At 24.5% G+C, this 18,956-nt stretch overlaps 1 protein-coding gene across 8 annotated transcripts in view; it reads right to left on the minus strand.

Moving 5' to 3' along the window:
* Positions 1-2,335: 2,335 nt before the first annotated feature.
* The window catches only part of LOC122509831 (afadin), a 156,765-nt gene continuing 140,144 nt past the window's right edge, over positions 2,336-18,956 (minus strand). For 7 of the 8 annotated variants that reach the window (XM_043624095.1, XM_043624099.1, XM_043624093.1 and 4 more), the window contains 5 exons: positions 17,540-18,443; positions 13,661-14,477; positions 9,518-9,774; positions 6,567-6,679; positions 2,336-4,588 (listed from right to left, as the gene is read on the minus strand). In XM_043624095.1, the coding sequence (XP_043480030.1) occupies positions 4,372-4,588; positions 6,567-6,679; positions 9,518-9,774; positions 13,661-14,477; positions 17,540-18,443 (2,308 nt within the window). In that variant the 3' untranslated portion in view covers positions 2,336-4,371. The remainder of the gene's footprint in view (positions 4,589-6,566; positions 6,680-9,517; positions 9,775-13,660; positions 14,478-17,539; positions 18,444-18,956) is intronic. The other variant, XM_043624094.1, reaches the window with a different exon arrangement.

An 18,956-nucleotide genomic window follows, 5' to 3' on the forward strand; every position in this document is an offset into this window, starting at 1 on the left:
GTAGCGAAATTTTTCAGTGCTTCAATTAATACTTTCGTTATTCTAGAGAAACTTATCGCTATTTCAAGTAAAACTTTTTTCAGTGTGTAATAATTATTATTTCTTTAAAAAGTATTTAATCTAAAATGGCTTTATAAAATAAGCAATGCAAAAGATGACCCAGATACTAATTGTAATTGTTCTAGCCATAGTTTAAGTCTAGTAATGTAAATTCTATTTAAATTAAGACCATTGAGTGAAATTATTTGAATTTTAGTTAGTTAAATCTCTTTGTTAGGTTATAATAATTATTTCTTTAAAATTTTTTAAATTGTTTAAAATAAGCAGCCCCATACAACATTCCCGCGCGCTTGCGCGCGGATAGTTTGGCTATAGTTAATATTATATATTTCATTAAAAAAGATTGAATGATCTTCTATAAAATCTATTTATTTTGTCAGGGAATTTTATCAAAAGTACTATAAAAATATTCATTTTCTAGAATTTATAAGAAAAATTTTAAATTTTGTTGTTCAACGTAACAGACTTGGAAAAAGAAAATATTAAATTTAATTTTAAATTCTTTCTATTTCTAACAATAATTAAACAAAATATAATTTTAATTAAATTTGTCAAAAGAATTTTAGATCCTATAAAATATTGAAAAATAAATCAATTTAAAATTTTTTTTTGCAATAATATTATAACAAAACAAATTTGAATTATTAAAAATTTGAACTAATTAGAAAAAAAGTGATACGAAATTTATAAAAATTAATTTTCAAATAATAAATAAAGTAAATAAAAAATAAAAATAAATAAAATTTCTTTTCTTAGAAAATAAATTTTTAAAAACCGTATTTTGCATTAATATCAATTAGTTTTTTTTTTACAATTATTCATATGCAAATTTTTCTATATTTTAGAATGTTAAATTAATATTACTAATATTATTAAAGATTGAATTTTAAAAAGTTTCAAATTGAAGTTTTAGATAAGTTGAATTTTTAAAGATTTTTATTAAAAATTCTAAATAAGTTAATTTTTTGGAATATTTTTATTCACATTTTTTCAAATTAGTTATGTTCTTAAATATGTAATATTTAATTGAAAAACTTTCAAATTATTAAAAATTTCATGAAATTGTCTTGTAAACAAGTGGATTTTAGAATATTTTAGTTAAAATTTCTAGAAAATTAAATTAAATTCTTAAAAATTATTCAAATTTAAAGGATTTGAAATTTGAAATGTTTTTTGAAATTTGAATACCTAAATGGAAAAATAATGGATAATAATTAAATATTTATTTCAAAAAATCTATTTAAGTTCAAAATTATTTTTAGTATTAAAGATATTCAAAAAAAATGTATTATAAACATATTTTGGAGTTTCAATTATTTTTAGAGTAAACTAAAATATTTTTAGGGTTTGGGAAAAAGTCAAAGTTTTGTCTAAAAATCAGGAAATTCTTTCAATCTTTCATGGAATAATTTATTTTCAGAGTTATTCTTTATGACCGAGGAAAATAATTTATGACCGGGAATGGACCGGGAAATGATCGTGAATTTTTTTTATGAAAAAAGTGGCCACCCTGAAACGTATTTTTGAAGAATTCTAACTAAAAATTTGAAAAATAATTGAATTTTTAGAAAAATCTAGAATTTGAAGTTATTATTGGGACATTGTAAATAAATAAACCTAAATAAGAAAAAGTAAATATTTTTAAGGAAATTAAGAAATTAGAGAATTAAATTTTTCTGATTTTTGTAAATTGCAAAAAACAAGTTTTTTAGGTCAAATTTAATTTTTCAAAAATCACTTTTTCACTACTTCTTTTCAATCTTAATGCCACTTTTTGCTACTCTTTTAAAAATTAATTATTGAGTGCCAAGTCTGTAGTTTATATCAGACGAATTTTAAATTAAAAATGATTCAAACTGAGCAGGAACTTAAAGCACTAGAATAACAAACACTTACAACACTTGAAACTTAATAACTTACTAAAATTAATAAATTATACAGATTCGAGATTCAAATTTAAATTTGAATAATAAATAAAATCCTTTTTTTATTATTCAATAATTTAAATTTGATAATTAAATACAAAAATCCTGAAAAAACCATTAAATATAAAATTGTCAAAAATTCCAAACACACTTATATGTATTATTTATTTTTATTAATATATTGTAATTTAATAATATAATGACATAATACAATAATTAAAAAATATAATGTTTTCTAATAGTACAATCGATAATAACGATAAAATATGATCATGTATATATGTATACATATATAATAGTAGTTGCTCGGCAATTCAGAATGATTTTACAAAATGAATTTGCTTAAACAGTTACAAAATATAGTGCAAATATTTTTTTTTGCTATACACAACAAGGAGGGAATTCACCTTTTCTTTTTTTTCATTTTTTTCTTCTTTTTTTTCTTTTTTGCTCTCTATATAGATACAATTAAATATTTTCCAAAAAACAATAATTTTTTTCTTCAACATTTGAACTATTTACCTACTTTTTTTATATCGAGAAATATGAAAATTTAATAATCTGACTATAATATGGCTGAATAAGGCTCAGTTCGTTATCTAATCAGGCTTTGACCAAAAGTTAGTTTGCGTCGTTTTTTTTTATTTATTTTAATTAATTAACAAGCTGATCAAAAATATCACTATTATAGCCCTTAAAAAATAAAAATTCAGAAAAAACGGAAAATATGGAAAATATTTCCGGATTCTGAATAAAGAAACAAAAAATAGTCTAAGGTCTTAAATAGGCCCGAAATACTGCTTTCGCATATACTGATATATTTTATAATAGAATTCAGTTTGTTGACAATTTTTTGATAGAATAAAATTGTTTCATGCAAATTGAAATTTCTTTTCTATCTTTATTGTTCTTCCATTTTTTTCTTTTTTAAACAAAGGCCTACTTTATATCACATTCAATATAGAGAATATCGATAGATATTAATTATTTATCGGAATAAGACAATGTCGACAAAATGTCTTTCTTCTTTCAGCGCACTGTCTAAAAAAAGCGAACATTGCTCTCGCATTTTTATAAATTAAAAACTTTTCTCAAAAAAAATTTAATGCAAAAAAACACTGTCCGACAACTCTCCCAATTCTCATCAGTTTCTCATCGATTTTCGTTTTCCCAGAAACACTTTTTTACTTTTTTCTATTCAGAACTATTTTACGACTTCCATTTAGGAATTAATCATTTCTGATTCATTCCCATTTAGAAACTATTAAAATAAAAGTGCGAGTATTTTTTTAAAATTTGTATAGAAAAAAAAACTGATAAAAAAGATCCAAAGAGATAAAAAAAATCAGACAGTGTAACAATCGGAATGTAAATACATAAAAAAAAATTTTCGATTTGTTGAAATGAAGGAGTTATTGCCTCTAATAGAATGTTGTCAGATTTTTCTAAATCTGTAAAAATTAATAATTATTTTCAACATTTATCCACTAATATTGCTAAGTTTTCTTCATTATTAAAAACTGTTTTTTAGAGCCTTGCCTCCACAGTTATTTTATTTTTCGGTCATTCTATTATCTACGGGTTTTTCTTCGTAACGTTGTATATTTTCAAAATTTTTTCCTCTTTAATTTCCTAATTTTTTTTTTAGTAATAAACTCGAGATATTATGTGTACGATTAAATATATTACTACCTGTGTTAACTCAATGACATTATTTGATTATTATTTTCTCTTTATAGAGAATTTTCTTTTTTTGAAAAAATATTCACTCTCGAGGACTAAAAATTACATTAATCTACAACAACAAAAAAACAGAAGAAGAAGAAGAAGTTTGTGTTAAAATTCTAAATTTATTCTATTATCTACATTAAGAAAAAAAGTTGTTTTCTTTTCTGAATTCGCTGCAAACGGTTGATATTTCTTTTGTTTTAAAATAGAAGTAGTTTTAAAACTATTTATACAAATGTAAATTGTATTGGGAATTTTTTTCGTTAGTTTTGAAAAAAGATTGAAAATTTAAAATAGTTTAAACATAAACATCAAACAGGATGTTAACTGATAATTGATCTTTATGTACAAGTTTCAATAGTTGAACTATACGGTATTTTCTACCTTGTTTTCTACAATGTGTAATTAATATTCAATAAAGTACAAGAAAAATGTACAGTTATCTCTCTTTGGAGATAAAGACAAAAGTTGAAATTGTCTTTTTTTCGTAAACGTTTCTAATAAAGATGGAATTTTTTTAATTTCTTTTTAATAATTATAATAATATATAATTTAGTATCTTAGACTGGAAGGTCTTTAGCGATAGGAATTAATTTTGCAGTCTTGATAATGAAGTGCCTACTGTCCAGAGTAGACACAGCATTTTTAATAACAATTTTTAACTTCTGTTATTGTTTGGACTTAGAGGACTGCCAATGTTGTCAATTTCACGTTGAGCTCGAGAAATTTTTACCTTGTCTCTTGGTGTACCATCTTCTCCCGTTTCCATGGCAAACATTTTCATTTTTTCTTTAAAGCTCAGCTTTTCTGGCACAGCTCCCATTTGTGAATTCTGTTGTTTTTGCTTTTCAGCCAAGCGCTTTTGTCTTGGATCTCTAAATTAAACATAAAAAACGATTTGATTAGACAAGAGAATTTTATTTTTTGTTAAGTAATTTTTCTCATTTTTTTCCTTCTCAGAAAGAAAAATTATTCAAGATTGCCACAAAAATTTATTTATTATTATTATTATTATTTCCAGACAAAATTATTACTTATTCCCTGACCCTAAAGAATACTTTAATCCTTCCTTCCTTAGGAATTAAGATTTTCAAAAATTTCAAATTCAAATATTATTTTCTACAATTTTTAACTAAAATTCTTCTTTAGATAAATTATTTTTAATAATTTTTGAAAAAGTTTTTTTTTGAGAATTTCCAAATCCATTTGTTTTTTTATTTAATTTTACGAGAAATTTCGATTATTATGAAGTTCTTCAATTAGCAAAAATATAATAAATCTTTATTAAAATATATATATTAGAAAATAAAAACTTCAACCAATTTAAAAAAAATCCAAATCTCATGAAGAATTTTATCAACGAATTTTTATAACCAATTTTAATAAAATTTTTCAGAATAATTACATTTTTCGGGAAATTTGATTAAAACTGTATTAAAAATAATTTAAATTCTGCGATAAGTTTTAATACTTATGAAAATAATTGAATTCATGTGAAATTTTTATTATTTATGAAATTAATTAAATGTTTGCGTCCAATTTTATTAAAATTCTTTTGAAAAATTTTATAAACAAATTTTTAAATAATTGAATTCTTTTGACAAATTTTATTCAAATTTTTTAGAATAATTACACTTTTTAAGGAATTCAATTAAAATTGTATTAACAATATTGAATTCCTAAAAGGAATTTTATTGTTTATGAACATAATTAAATCTCTGTAAAAATGTATAATTTATGAAAATAATTGAATTATAGCAAAGAATTTTATAAAAAAATTTTAAACAATTGATTCTTTTCGAAAAAATTTATGCAAATTCAATTTTAAAGAATAGAATTCCTGTGCAATTTTTATTATTTTAAAAAATAATTTAATGTAATTGAAATTTTTACCATGAATTTTATTAAAATTTATGAAAATAATTGAATTTTGCAATGAGTTTTATTAAAATTCCTGAATATAAGTAACATCTTTCGAGAAATTTTATTAAAATTGTATTGAAAATAATTAAATTCCTGATCAGATTTTTCATATTTATGAATATAATTGAATCCCTACGAAGAATTTTATTTATAATCATATAAAAATTATTTAACTGTTCGAGAAATTTTGTTAAAATTTTTCTGAAAATAATTGAATTCTGCAGCAAAAATTTATTATTTATGAAAACAATTGGAATTCTTGTAAAGAATTTTATTAGACTCATTGAAAATAATTGAATTTCTGTGCAGAATTTTAATATTTATGAAAACAATTGAATTCTTGCGAAGAATTTTATTACTTTTGAAAATAATTGAATTTTTGCAAACACTTCTAACTTCTTCAAAATTCAATTTTTTTAGTTTATTTGATTAAAATTCTCTATAAATCTATTATTTTTTAATAATTAATTAAATATCTATTAAAAAATTTAACTAATTTTAGAAGAAGTGGAATTATTAAAATTTTTAAAAAATCTAAGTTCTTAAAAATTGATGATTAAATTCATTAAAAACATGAAATTTTCTAAAATGTCAAATTGAAACCTATTTCAATTAATTTTGAAATATTTGAGTAAAATTATTCATTAAATAATTTCTAAGTAATAATTTTATTATAGTTGTTGAGGAATAAAGTTATTTAAAAGAAATTATTGTGAGAAATAGAAAGAATTGAAAGTTTTGTATTAGAATTCGTGGTAATTTCATAGTTTATGAGTCAAACAAAAAAGACACAAAAATTCCGAATTTTCTTATGAATTCTAAAAATTTAATTTTTTACAGTCCTTTTAATAAAAATTCCTGACTTTTCGCTGAATTTCCTGACTTGTGGCAACCGCAACCCTGTGATTGAAATACGAAAATTTAACTTACTTGTAAACTTCTTGAGCGCCAATCACGCCCGGTGTGGCTGCTGAAAAAATACCACCTGGACCTTCTGGTGTTTTAGGAGAAGCAAGAAGAGTTTCTGCATCGTTTATGAAATTCTGAAAACAACAAAAATTCAAAAATTACTAACAGTACAATTATTTTTGTTTAATTTTTAACTTTCCTTTCCTTTCTCTTTTTAAATAAAAAACAAACAGCTAATTTTTACACAACTAATTTCAATATCAAAAACACACAACAATTTTTACAATAATAAAAGTCCAGGGTGTCTGCTATTTTAGGTTAAACCTGTTTCTTTCTTCCACGTTAAAGAAGCTAGTATGCTTCTTCTTTTCCGAAGAAATTGTTTTTTATCAGTAGGTAATACAAAGAAATTAATAAAAAAAAAATTAAATTGATATTCGGCAAAAACTGCTCGACTATTTTAACTACTTTTCACAAGTTTCCCATTTAGTAAACACCCTAAAAAACTCTAGTCAATAATTTTTGTCTCTAGTCTCTAGTCAAATTTCTGAAAAAAATTGTCTTATTTTGGAATCAATTCCAAATAACATTAAACAACAATCACACAGTAATTTAAAAACAACGATAATAATTAATCGCATGATTGAATATAATCATGATGATGACAATGCTGATGACAATGCCGCTGATAATTATGACGATGATTATGATTATGATGTTTGAAGACATAAATTTTACTATATGAATAAAAATTAACTGTTATAAAAAATTGTTATTAAACCATGCAGTTAGAATTTTTGAAAACGTCTTAAAACCAACAGGCATTGTGACTTGAAAAATATACCTTATTTCGATACCTGCCAATGTGTGCGTTATAAAGAAATATTCAGTTTTCTTTTAATATAATTATCACTAATATCTAAATGTTTAAATTAAAAAATATAAATAAATAAAATCAAAATATAAAATTTTAATTTTGAATAAAAAAATATCCGGCATTAGATATTTATCGCAAATTTAAAAAAATTACGACAAACTTTCTTATTTTAAACCAAGTTTAAATGTGCAAAAAACTCTAAATTTTTAATTTTGCAATGACTTGTCAATGAAAAAAAATTTTTTTAATTCAAAAAATTTCGGACATTTTTATAATCTAAAACACTGTTAATACTATGAAAAATAATAATAAGGTAGATAAACTATACAAATTAATTAATAGTTTAATTAAATTGGTATAAAGAGTATTTATTTAAACTGTATGAACCTAAAGTTCCGAGCGTTCAAATGAATAAAATTTATTTATTTCTTTTTTAAATTAAATTTTTATTACAATAATTTTGCATCGCTGTTAAAATAGTATATTTCGTAACGAGTGCGAGCAGTTGCCAATTTTTGAACAAGCACTTTTTTTGGAACAAACTGTAGGCTACAGTTTGTTCCAAAAAAAGTGCTCGTTCGAAAATTGGCAACTGCTAGCACTAGTTACAAACGATATTTTTCATAACAAGGTGCAAAAAAGTGCCCTTTTAAGCACCGCGGTATGAAAAAATTAATTATAGTTTCTAAATGTGAAATTTTATTTTTTTAATTTATATTTCGATCAGTAATTTATGAAAATATTTTAAATAAAAAATATTTCGTTTATTTGAACGTTAAAAACTTGTGGATCATTAAACTATTAATTATTAATTATATCTATTTGATCGACTATTGGTTCCGATCGAGTATAGGCGTCGTTACCTTAAGGGGACATTCCAGTTCAAAACAGGCAAAAAGAAGGCTTTTTTAGTATATATTATTAAAATAACTATGACATTTATTTAAAAAATTTCTTTTACATGTAATAAATAATTTATTTAAGAAATTGTAAAAATTTTTTTTTTTCATGTTTATTTCAAAATGGCGGCGATATACGCCATTTTCGAAAATGCCCATTTTTGGTGGTAAGATCGATTCCAAACTTTCTATAAGAGATAAAACCAAAAACGAAGTGACATTCTCTTCGTTAGATATTTCTTTCGGTGTGGAACCTCAAAAAAGTGGAATTTTCTTCCCCCCCTTTTTTTAGAGTACTTTTTCCCCAAAATATGCAAAAAAAAGGTGTTTTTATTCAGAATTTCTCTTATAAAATAAAGAGAGTTGGAAATTTTCCAGTTTTTGAGGTTTCACTTATAGGCATGATGACGCTGAATCAAAAGCCGTTTGATTTTTTAAAATCGCTTCAGAAGAACTCGAGATATCACTCTTACCAGACCAAAAAAAGACATTTTGAGAAAAACGCATTTTAAGTTTTTGTTCATAAGTTTCGAAATTTTTTTTAAAAAATCATCGGATTTGCTTGAAAATCGTTACTCGGGGGTTTTTGAGGTCGCTAATTACGAATATTGAATCAGATTTTTAAAATTTTAAATGGCGGATCCAATATGGCGGACATTCTTTTTTTAAAATCATTGGATTTGCTTGAAAATCGTTACGGGGGGGTTTTGGGGTCGCTGATTACGAATATGACATAATTTTTTTAAAATTAAAAATGGCGGATCCAATATGGCGGACGAAAAAAAAATTAAAATAAAAAAATTTTCTTTTCCGCCATGTTGGATCCGCCATTTTGAATTTTGAAAATTTGATATATAATTTGTGATCAGCAACACCAAATACATTTTTGTTTGTCTTTTTTAAAAATTGCAAATGAGAAAACATTTAAATCATTCGATTGCTTATCCGCATACAAAAACATCTTTGACATGGCAAAGAATAAGGATGTATAACTTTTGTTTTACTTTAAATTTTGCAATAATATTTTAGGAGAGTATTCTTGACACTATAAGAAATCCGAAAATAAAAACAAAAAAAAATCGATTTTTTTGAAATTTTGAACTGGAATGTCCCCTTAATTATTTTTTATAGAGCTTTAGAAATTGAGAAAATTGGCAATTTTTAAAAGTAATGAATTAAAAAATAATTGCACTTACATTTGGATCTTCTCGAATAGTATCCATGGTTAATGAAGTATTGCTCGTCGATCCAGTCATATTGCGCGTAGTAGTTTCGGTGTTGGCATTTGGATCGTGGAAAGAAACACGTTTCGTTGTTGCTTGATGTGAACCAATTGGCGTGTTAGAAGTTGTTGAATTATTCGATCTTAAAGCACTCTGCTGTGACATTATTGCATAACTCGATCCTCTTTCTGGCGGAGGAGGAGGAGCTTCACTACTTCCATTTTGAGAAGCTGGAAAACAAATAAATGAAAAATGTATATTCGTAACTCATAGATAAGAAATTAATAAATACAATAAATGAAACGCTTTCCGGTAAAAAATTTTCAAAATTAACTATATAATTTTCTTGCATAGAGACCCATTCAAAGAAAAGCGTCAAAACATTTATTATTATTATTATCATTATTACAAGAATTTTTCTTTTTAAATATCAACCACAATTTTTGAATAATTTCAGAATCATAATTTTTAAAAATTCACTTATTAATTAACTAGCAAAGTCCTACGCGCGCGTGAATGATTTAAAGAATTATCACGGTAGCAATCTGCCTACCTGCTTTCCACAGAAAAAATTTAATAATTTCAATTTATATTCTTGCATGTTTAGGTTTACAATAGTTATGATTTTTTAAAAAATCTCGGTATTTCAACTATATTATCATTTCCACGCCTCAGAAGCCATTTAAAAAAATTTGCAAGAAGGAAATTATAATTTAGTTTAAATACCGAGATTTTTAGAAAATCCTCGAAAATTCAAAATTACTACTTTTCTTGCCTTGGATCCTTTTGCGATTTTTTAATGGCTTCTGTTATTAAAATAAATATAATTACCAAGTGAAAAAACATGCCTCTACTCAACTCAAGTTTCAAATGTAATTTTTATACATGTAATTTTCTCATGAAATCCCTCAAACATTTTTTAAGCTCATATAAATGTAATAAAATTCAAACTCAAAAGATTTAAATTATAATTTCTGCAAATATTTTAATTTTCATTCTTATGTTTCTAATAATGGTTGGCGTATAGTTTTTCTAAATCGTATTTTCTAAAAAAAAAATTTTTCTAATAAAGGGGAATTTCTAAAAAACTTTTCTCTAATAAAGGTGATTTTGCAGTTTTCTGTCTTCTAATAAAGCTAATTTTCTAAAGATTTATTTTTCTAATAAAGGTAATTTTCAAAATTTTTCTTTTTTCTAACAATATTCTATTTTTGTAATCACGATCAATAAGTACATATGATTAAAAAATAAAATTTACGAAAATTTGTTAATTCTTTAAGAAAATACTTAATATTTCGTTAAAAAATTATAATAAAAAATAGAAATTATGCAAATTACTTAACAAAATTTTTAAATAATCTAGTTAAAAATCGTAATTAACAAATTATAGGGATTTTTTCCCTAAAGATATTTAAAATTTTCTAAAAAAATTTTTTATAAATATATTAACTTTGGAAATTTAAATGTAAAAATGATGCAAATGATTTTTTTTTCAAAGAAGAATAGAATTTTGTTAACAAATTGTGATAAGAAATAGTAATTTTATAAAAATTTTTCTTCATTTTCAAAAACAAACTTATAATTTTGTAAACAGAATTGTAATTGAGAAACAGAAAATTTAATCTTTATTTTTAAACAATTTTCTAATTTTTATCAAAATTATGGAATTTTAGAAATTTTAGGAAAATAAACATGGGAAATTATAACTTTTTATAAAAACTTTTTTCAGAAAACAGATTTAATTAGAAATCGCCTTTTTAGACAAAAAGGTGTAGAAAATACTTTTTTTAAAAATAGTGTTCGCCTACCCTAATAATTGTTAGTATTCATCCGAAAAATATATTGAAAACATTGAAATGTTGATAATTGAAGGAAAGAAATGTTTAATAGAATTTATAAGCATTATTTTTTCTGAAATAAATAAAGTACCCGATTCTGCGTAACCGGAATGGCAAGAGTATCAAAAAATGTAAAAAATGCGGAATTTTTTTTGAAGTTTATTGAATTATCATTTTATAGGAGACTGAATTTACCAAAAGAAATAAAAATTCTGAAGATTTAATTGAAAAACACTATTTTAATCTAAAAAACATACTAAATATTTAAGTGTCTTTAATCAATTTATTTTTGTCAAACAAAAGTGGCAAATAAAATTCAGTTCACTAATTGAATAATATTGTAAACAAAATTGTTCGATGTTAGAATTTAAATTTTTTATCAATACCAAGTTTGAGAATTTCATTAAATTTATAAGAATTAACAAAATAATAGAGAATTCTTGAAAAAATTACATGTATTTACTATTTTTAACATCAGTTGAATAGATCCACGTCTTGATAATTTTTCTTCAATTTGTAAAAAAATTTCTTTGCATCAAGTGGTTATCACACATATGGGAATACTCATAACCAAAATTTCTATCAAAACATTAATTACTATAGAAAAACAAAAGACGACACTTTCTGTTCACGGAATAGCAAATTATTATTATGTATATATGTATTAATATTAATATTAATTATTATATATTAGTTTAAAAAATTTTGATAAAATTCTTTCCAATAATTCAAATATTCATTTATTAATTACAAAAATTTTAATAAAATTCTTAGCAAGAATTCAATTATTTAAAAAAAATCTTAATAAAATACCTCGCAATCATTTAATTATTATCATAAATATAGAAAATTTTTAGCAGGAATTCAATTATTTTTATCATCATAAATAATAAAATTCTTCTCAAAAATTCAATTATATTCTAAAATTTTAATAAATTTTTTCAAAGGAATTCATTTATTTTCAATTCTTTAATAACAAAATTCTGCACAGAATTACTTTCAAAACAATTTTAATAAAATTGTTTGAAAGAATTTAATTATTTCCAACAATTCTAATAAAATTCTTTGCAGGAATTAAAAAATTCTGCACAAGATTTTCCGCCGAAAAATTTTATTATTTTTTAAAATAATTGAATTGTTACGAAAAATTTTACTAAATTTTTTTAGAATAATTGTGTGATGAATTTATTTGAATTTTTTTGAAGACAATAGTATTTTTAACCCCTTAACTGTTTGAGGAAAATACAACATGATTGTCCCAAAATGCCCAGCGGAACCTGATACTTTTTCGAATAGTATAATATAATTAAATTATAACTAAATATTCAATTATTGTAAAAAATATCATTAATGACCCTTATAATGTCTTACAATATTGATATAAAGAAAAATATCTATCAATTTATATACAAATTATATTTATTTTGAGTGAAAATGAATACGACCCACCTAGTTATGGCCAAACTTTTTCACGACCCACCCGTGGGTCGGAAACAGGCAACGGGTTAATAATTTTAATTTGAAAATTTTCTAAGTATGTAATTATATTTCATGAAAAATTGCTTTCAGGTTTTTAAAATAATCGTGTTCGTTTATAATTGTAACTGAAATTAGATTATGGAATTTTATTAACATTTTTAGAAAATAATTGAATTCCTACCAAAATTTTATTAGTTTTTGAAAATAATTGAATTCATGCGAAGAATTTTCTTACTTGTGAGAATAATTTAATTCTTTCTGGAAATTTACTAAAACTAATTGAATTCCTGCGAAGAATTTTATTATTTATGAAAATAATTGATTTCCAGCGAAGAATTTTATTATTTAGGAAAGTAATTGAATTCTTTCAAGATATTTATTAAGAATAATTGAATCCCTGCGAAAAATGTTATTATGTATCTACAAAGATAATTGAATTCTAGCCAAGAATTTTATTATTTATGAAAATAATTGAAATCTTTCTAGATATTTTATAAAAATATTGAAAATAATTGAATCCCAGTGAAGAATTTTATGAAAAAAGTTTTAAGTAATTGTATTCTTTCTAGAAATTTATTAAAAATAATTGAATCCCTACAAAAAATTTGATAATTTATGAAAATAATTGAAATTTTTGTGTTCAGGTAAAACTTTTTCATTTTTAAATAATTAATCAAGCAAGAAACTATGTAAAACATCTTCTAAACAAAAATTTATATAAAAAGTTGAACAGAAAAATATTGATAAATGTAGGTGTACATTCTAAATATTGAATCTCTCTAATAATATATTTACTCACAAGGAGAATTAGGACCGTTAATCACAAGATTATCCAATCTCAACATTCCTGGATGTAAATTAGGATCTCTTCTTAAATTCGTCTGCTGCTGCTGTTGTTGTTGTTGATGTTGTTGTTGATAAAGTTGCTGCATCTGATGTTGATGAATTTGCAATTGTTGCTGTTGTCTAATTTCCTCCTCTCTTTTCTTCTGATTTTCATCAAACTCGTTTTGCTTTCTCTTCAAATCGTCTATCCTCCGTTGTCGTTCACGTTCTTCATTCTGTGTTGTACCAATAATCGTTGGTTTCTGACTAGTTGCGATTTGATTTAAAGCCGAGCCATAAGTTGGAGACAGAGGTTGTTGTGTATTGAGATTTTGATTTTGATTATGAAGATTTGTATTTTCATTGGAACCTCCATAGGAATTGACGGCAACTTGTAAACCCTGATGGCTAATTGCTGTGTGCATGGGGACATTTGTCGATTGCAATTGGCTGCCAACTGATTGTGGCGAGAGGACACCTCTTATTGATTGATTATTTGTATTTGTTCGCGATAGAGTTTGTTGTTGATTTGCTTGATTTGTTCGATCTTGAGTTGCTGCCATTCGCAAGAGACCTTGTACCCGTTGGACACTTTCGTTTTCAACTTCGTTGCTCTCGTCATCGTCGTCTTGTTGATTTGCAACTTCTTCGGCGCGCTTCTGAAAATCTCTTTCAAGTTGCAGAGCTCGCACTTGCTCCTCCTGCTGTGGTGTTCGATGAGGCAGGGCCGTTAACTCGGCGATTTGTTGATCTCGCCATTGTCGCGCTGCCTCTCTTCTTCTCGCTTGTTCCTAAAATAAAAAACAAAATTTATTTTAATAATCATATTAAAATACTTTATTATCAATAACAAATTCAATTTTTCAATAATTTTAGATTCAAAATTTTAAATATTTAATTTATAATTATAATTTCACTTAATGTTAATTATTATTAATAATTATAATGAGTTAATAAGTCAAATTTTATAAAATTTTAATAACATTATTCGCAAGAATTCAATTAATTTTAAAAATAATTAATTTCTTCCCATGAACACAATAATTTTCAATACAATTTTATTAAAAAATTTTTGAATCGATTCAACTATTTTAACCCTCCGTCACACACCTAGGGAGGGATTCCCTCTACGGTTTCAGTATTTTTTAAATAACTTTTGTTTTCCTCATTGCAAAATAAAATCAGTTTCTATAGGTACCTTTCGACAATTTACTCCTCAACACATTTCTAAAAAAACATTTAGTTTAAACATATAATTAATATTTAATTATGAAGCTTCAAAGCCAGAAAAGACTCGAAAAAGTGAGGTTATGTTAAATAAAAAAATCAAGTTTTCAAAACATTTTTTGTTCCACTGTTGGTTAATGACAAAATTATATTATAAATATAATTAAAATGAATTGTTTAATGATTTTTTTGCTTATTTGTTAATGTTACATTATTTTTACATGTCAAGTGGAATTCCTTCGAAGATGTGCATTCGTGTAATTAATTTTTATTTTTGAGACCGAAAATTAATTTTAGGGTAAGAATTCCTGAAGTGGGCCCCTATTTTTCATTAGGTCGGTGGATTTTTCTCATTCTTATATGTTTCGATAGCCTATGATGGTATAATAAAAACCTGTAAATAGTTTTCCGAAATTCGAATATTTACCAAAGTTATTCAAGGTCAAAGTAATTTGTAGCGTTTTAGTAAATAGCTAATTACTCGCGATCGGATAAACCGATTTTAATAAAAATTGGAGGAGAGTTTACCTAAAGAATTGTACTTTAGATAAATGATCAAAATTTTAATTAAAAAATATAATTTGATTAAATAAATTAACTTTTTAATTTTTGGGGTTAAAAAAAAATTAGTTCTCCATATTTTTTTTTGATTTTTTTTTAATAATCAAATAGAGAATACTTTTAAGATTTTATTTCAACAATAAAAAAGTGGGATTCTCTATCACTTTAGAAAATATAATATTTTTAGTTACAAAATTTTTTGAAAAGTTAAAGAAATTTGAAGCAAAACAAATGAACGAATTCAACTTGGTTGGTTAAAATTGTCGAGTTTAATTCGTTCATTTGTTTTGCTTCAAATTTCTTTAACTTTTCAAAAAATTTTGTACCTAAAAATATTATATTTTCTAAAGTAATAGAGAATCCCACTTTTTTATTGTTGAAATAAAATCTTAAAAGTATTCTCTATTTGATTATTAAAAAAAAATCAAAAAAAAATATGGAGAACTAATTTTTTTTTAACCCCAAAAATTAAAAAGTTAATTTATTTAAACAAATTATATTTTTTAATTAAAATTTTGATCATTTATCTAAAGTACAATTCTTTAGGTAAACTCTCCTCCAATTTTTATTAAAATCGGTTTATCCGATCGCGAGTAATTAGCTATTTACTAAAACGCTACAAATTACTTTGACCTTGAATAACTTTGGTAAATATTCGAATTTCGGAAAACTATTTACAGGTTTTTATTATACCATCATAGGCTATCGAAACATATAAGAATGAGAAAAATCCACCGACCTAATGAAAAATAGGGGCCCACTTCAGGAATTCTTACCCTTTATTAATTTTATAATTTAGAATAATTTACTACATATTTGTAAGTTTGTGTTAAAACTAAATTTTTGTTGATTCCTTTGTTTATGTTGTAATGTTGCTTATTTTACAATGTGGTGAGGGATTCCCTCTAAACGTGTGTAAAGTCGTAATTTTTTCTCATGTGTGTGACGGAGGGTTAAAAAATTTTAATACGATTTTCTGAAAGAATTCAATTATTTTTAAAAAATTTTATAAAATTCTTTGCAAGAATTCAATTACTTTCAGAATTTTTTATTATAATTTTTAAAAAAACTAATATTTTCAAAAAATCAAAAAAATTATTCAAATTAATTCAATTATTTCCAATGAAATTTTAATAATATTTTTCGAAAGAATTTAATTATTCTCTACAATTTTTTATTAATTTCATAAAAAAACTTATAAGAAATTCTTCGTAAAATTCAATTGGTTTCAAAATTTTCAATTAAAATTATGAGAGATTTTTCAGATCAACTCAATTGTTTTGAAAAACTTTAATAAAATTTAATTCGCAAGAATTTCAATTATTTTCATAAGTAATAAAATTTTGCACTAGGATTCAATTAGTTTTCGTAAATAATATAATTGTTTGAAGAAATTAAATTATTTTCAATACAATTTTCAAAAAATTTCTAAGAAATTCTTCAGAAGAATTTAATTATTTTTAATCAAATTTTAATAAAAGTTCTCGAAAAAATTTAATTAATTTCAAAAAATGTAATAAAAAAGTCCTTTGAAAAGATTTAATGTTTATCAATAATTTAAATAACATTACAAATGAAATTGTTAATTACAATTATTAACAAAATTGATTATATGAAAAAACTAAAGAAATGCATTGAAAGAAATCAAATTTTTGTTTATAAGAATTGAATTACATTCAATTAAATTATAATTAATTATCTCGAAAGAATTAAATTATTTTTGAAAACATAAAATTCTTCGAAGCAAATTAAATTACTTTAAAAAATTCTATCAAAATTCGACGCATGAATTAAATTGTTTCAGATTCAAAATTATGAAAGTTAAAAAAATTATAACACTTTTTGAACAAGAATGTTACGTCTTTTAAAATCAAAGTTAAAAAAAATTCTCTTATTTATTTTTCTTGCTAAAATGCTATCTCTGAATTAGTAAAAATTTGAACTAGAGCATAAGTGATAGGAAATTAAAGATGAATTTTTGTAATTTTCCATGGAACAAGACATTAAAATAAGTAAATTGCAGTTTGTGATTAAATTTGTCTATAATGAAACATTTTGAATCTACCTTTTCTCGTTCCTCCCTTTGCCATGGATTCGAAGCACTGAACTGATATTGTCTCGGCTGTTGAGTCGTTCCAGTAGTTGGATAATAACCGCCTTTCGGTGGATCTTGCATACTGGCCGTGTACCTCGTGTCCGACTGTTTATTGTACAGCGGATGTGTCGAGGTATTCGGCGGAGGTGGCGGAGGACTCTCCCGAAAACCATCCTCCGGAAGCATGGGCCTCGAAGGTGGATTCTCCATTCCCAAAATAGCGCCCTCGCCATTCTGATTTCGATTTATAATTCCCTCGCCAGAATACTGATCGTTTCTCAATTCAGTCTGTCCATTCGGATAGGAACCGCCGTTCTGTGAATATTGTCGTTGCTCGACGAATTGTCGCATGGCAGGATCCTGAGGCATGTCATTCTTCCCCTTTGGCAACATGCCATACTGACTGTGCATCGGATGCTTGGCAAACTGATTTTGATTGTACTGCATGTCATTGTATCCGTAACCTGGTGGCAATTGTCGAGCGCCGTAAGTTGGAGAGGTTGGACCTAAATTTGGAGTTGAGCCGACGGGTCGTGATTGACGAATGGAATTTGCCGTTTGTGGTGCGATCATTGGTCGCACGTTGTAATTGGGTCGATAGTTGTTGGAAATTGGAGGACCACCGCGTAATTCGCGTCTTCTTACTTCCTCTTGCATTTCTTGAAGTTTCGCTTCTTGTCTTATTATATCACGAGACGATTGAGATCTGGGTGGAAGTCCTTGATGTTGTCCTTGATTAGTCACGTAGGATTGCTGCTGGCCTTGTGGAATGTAGGCGGATATTGGTCTGTCTCTCGATTGATTCAGGTCCAATCCTGGTCGATTTAGAGAACTTTGGGAACCTCTCAAGTTCTTTTGTGTATGCAGCGAACTTCTAAAAGAATTTTATATTTCATTTTTCCACATCAAATTCTCTTTGCATTTAAATTCGAAAATGAATATTAAAAACTAGCAAATAATACGCGATGATTGATTTATTTTTATTACGCAAATTGTAAATTATTTTATTTTTAAATATTAACTTCAATTATTAAATGATTTCATGGTTTAAAATTTTCTAAAATAATAAAATCTTTTCAAGAATTCAATTAATTTCAAAAATAATACAATTCTTCGCAGAAATTAAATTATTTTAATTAGTAAGAAAATTCTTCACAAGAATCCAACTATTTTTGTAAATAAAAAAATTCTTCACAAGAATTCAATTATTTTTTTAAATAACAAAATACTTCACAAGCATTATTGAATTATTCCTGTAAACAATAAAGTTCTTCACAAGAATTTAATTCTTCTCATAAATAATAAGATTTTTCGGAAAAATTCAATTATTGTAAAATATTTAATAAAATGTTTTGCAAGAAATCAATTCATTTAAAAATAATACAAT

Source organism: Leptopilina heterotoma, unplaced genomic scaffold (genome assembly GCF_015476425.1).
Source record: "Leptopilina heterotoma isolate Lh14 unplaced genomic scaffold, ASM1547642v1 Lhet_63, whole genome shotgun sequence".
NCBI lineage: Eukaryota > Metazoa > Arthropoda > Insecta > Hymenoptera > Figitidae > Leptopilina > Leptopilina heterotoma.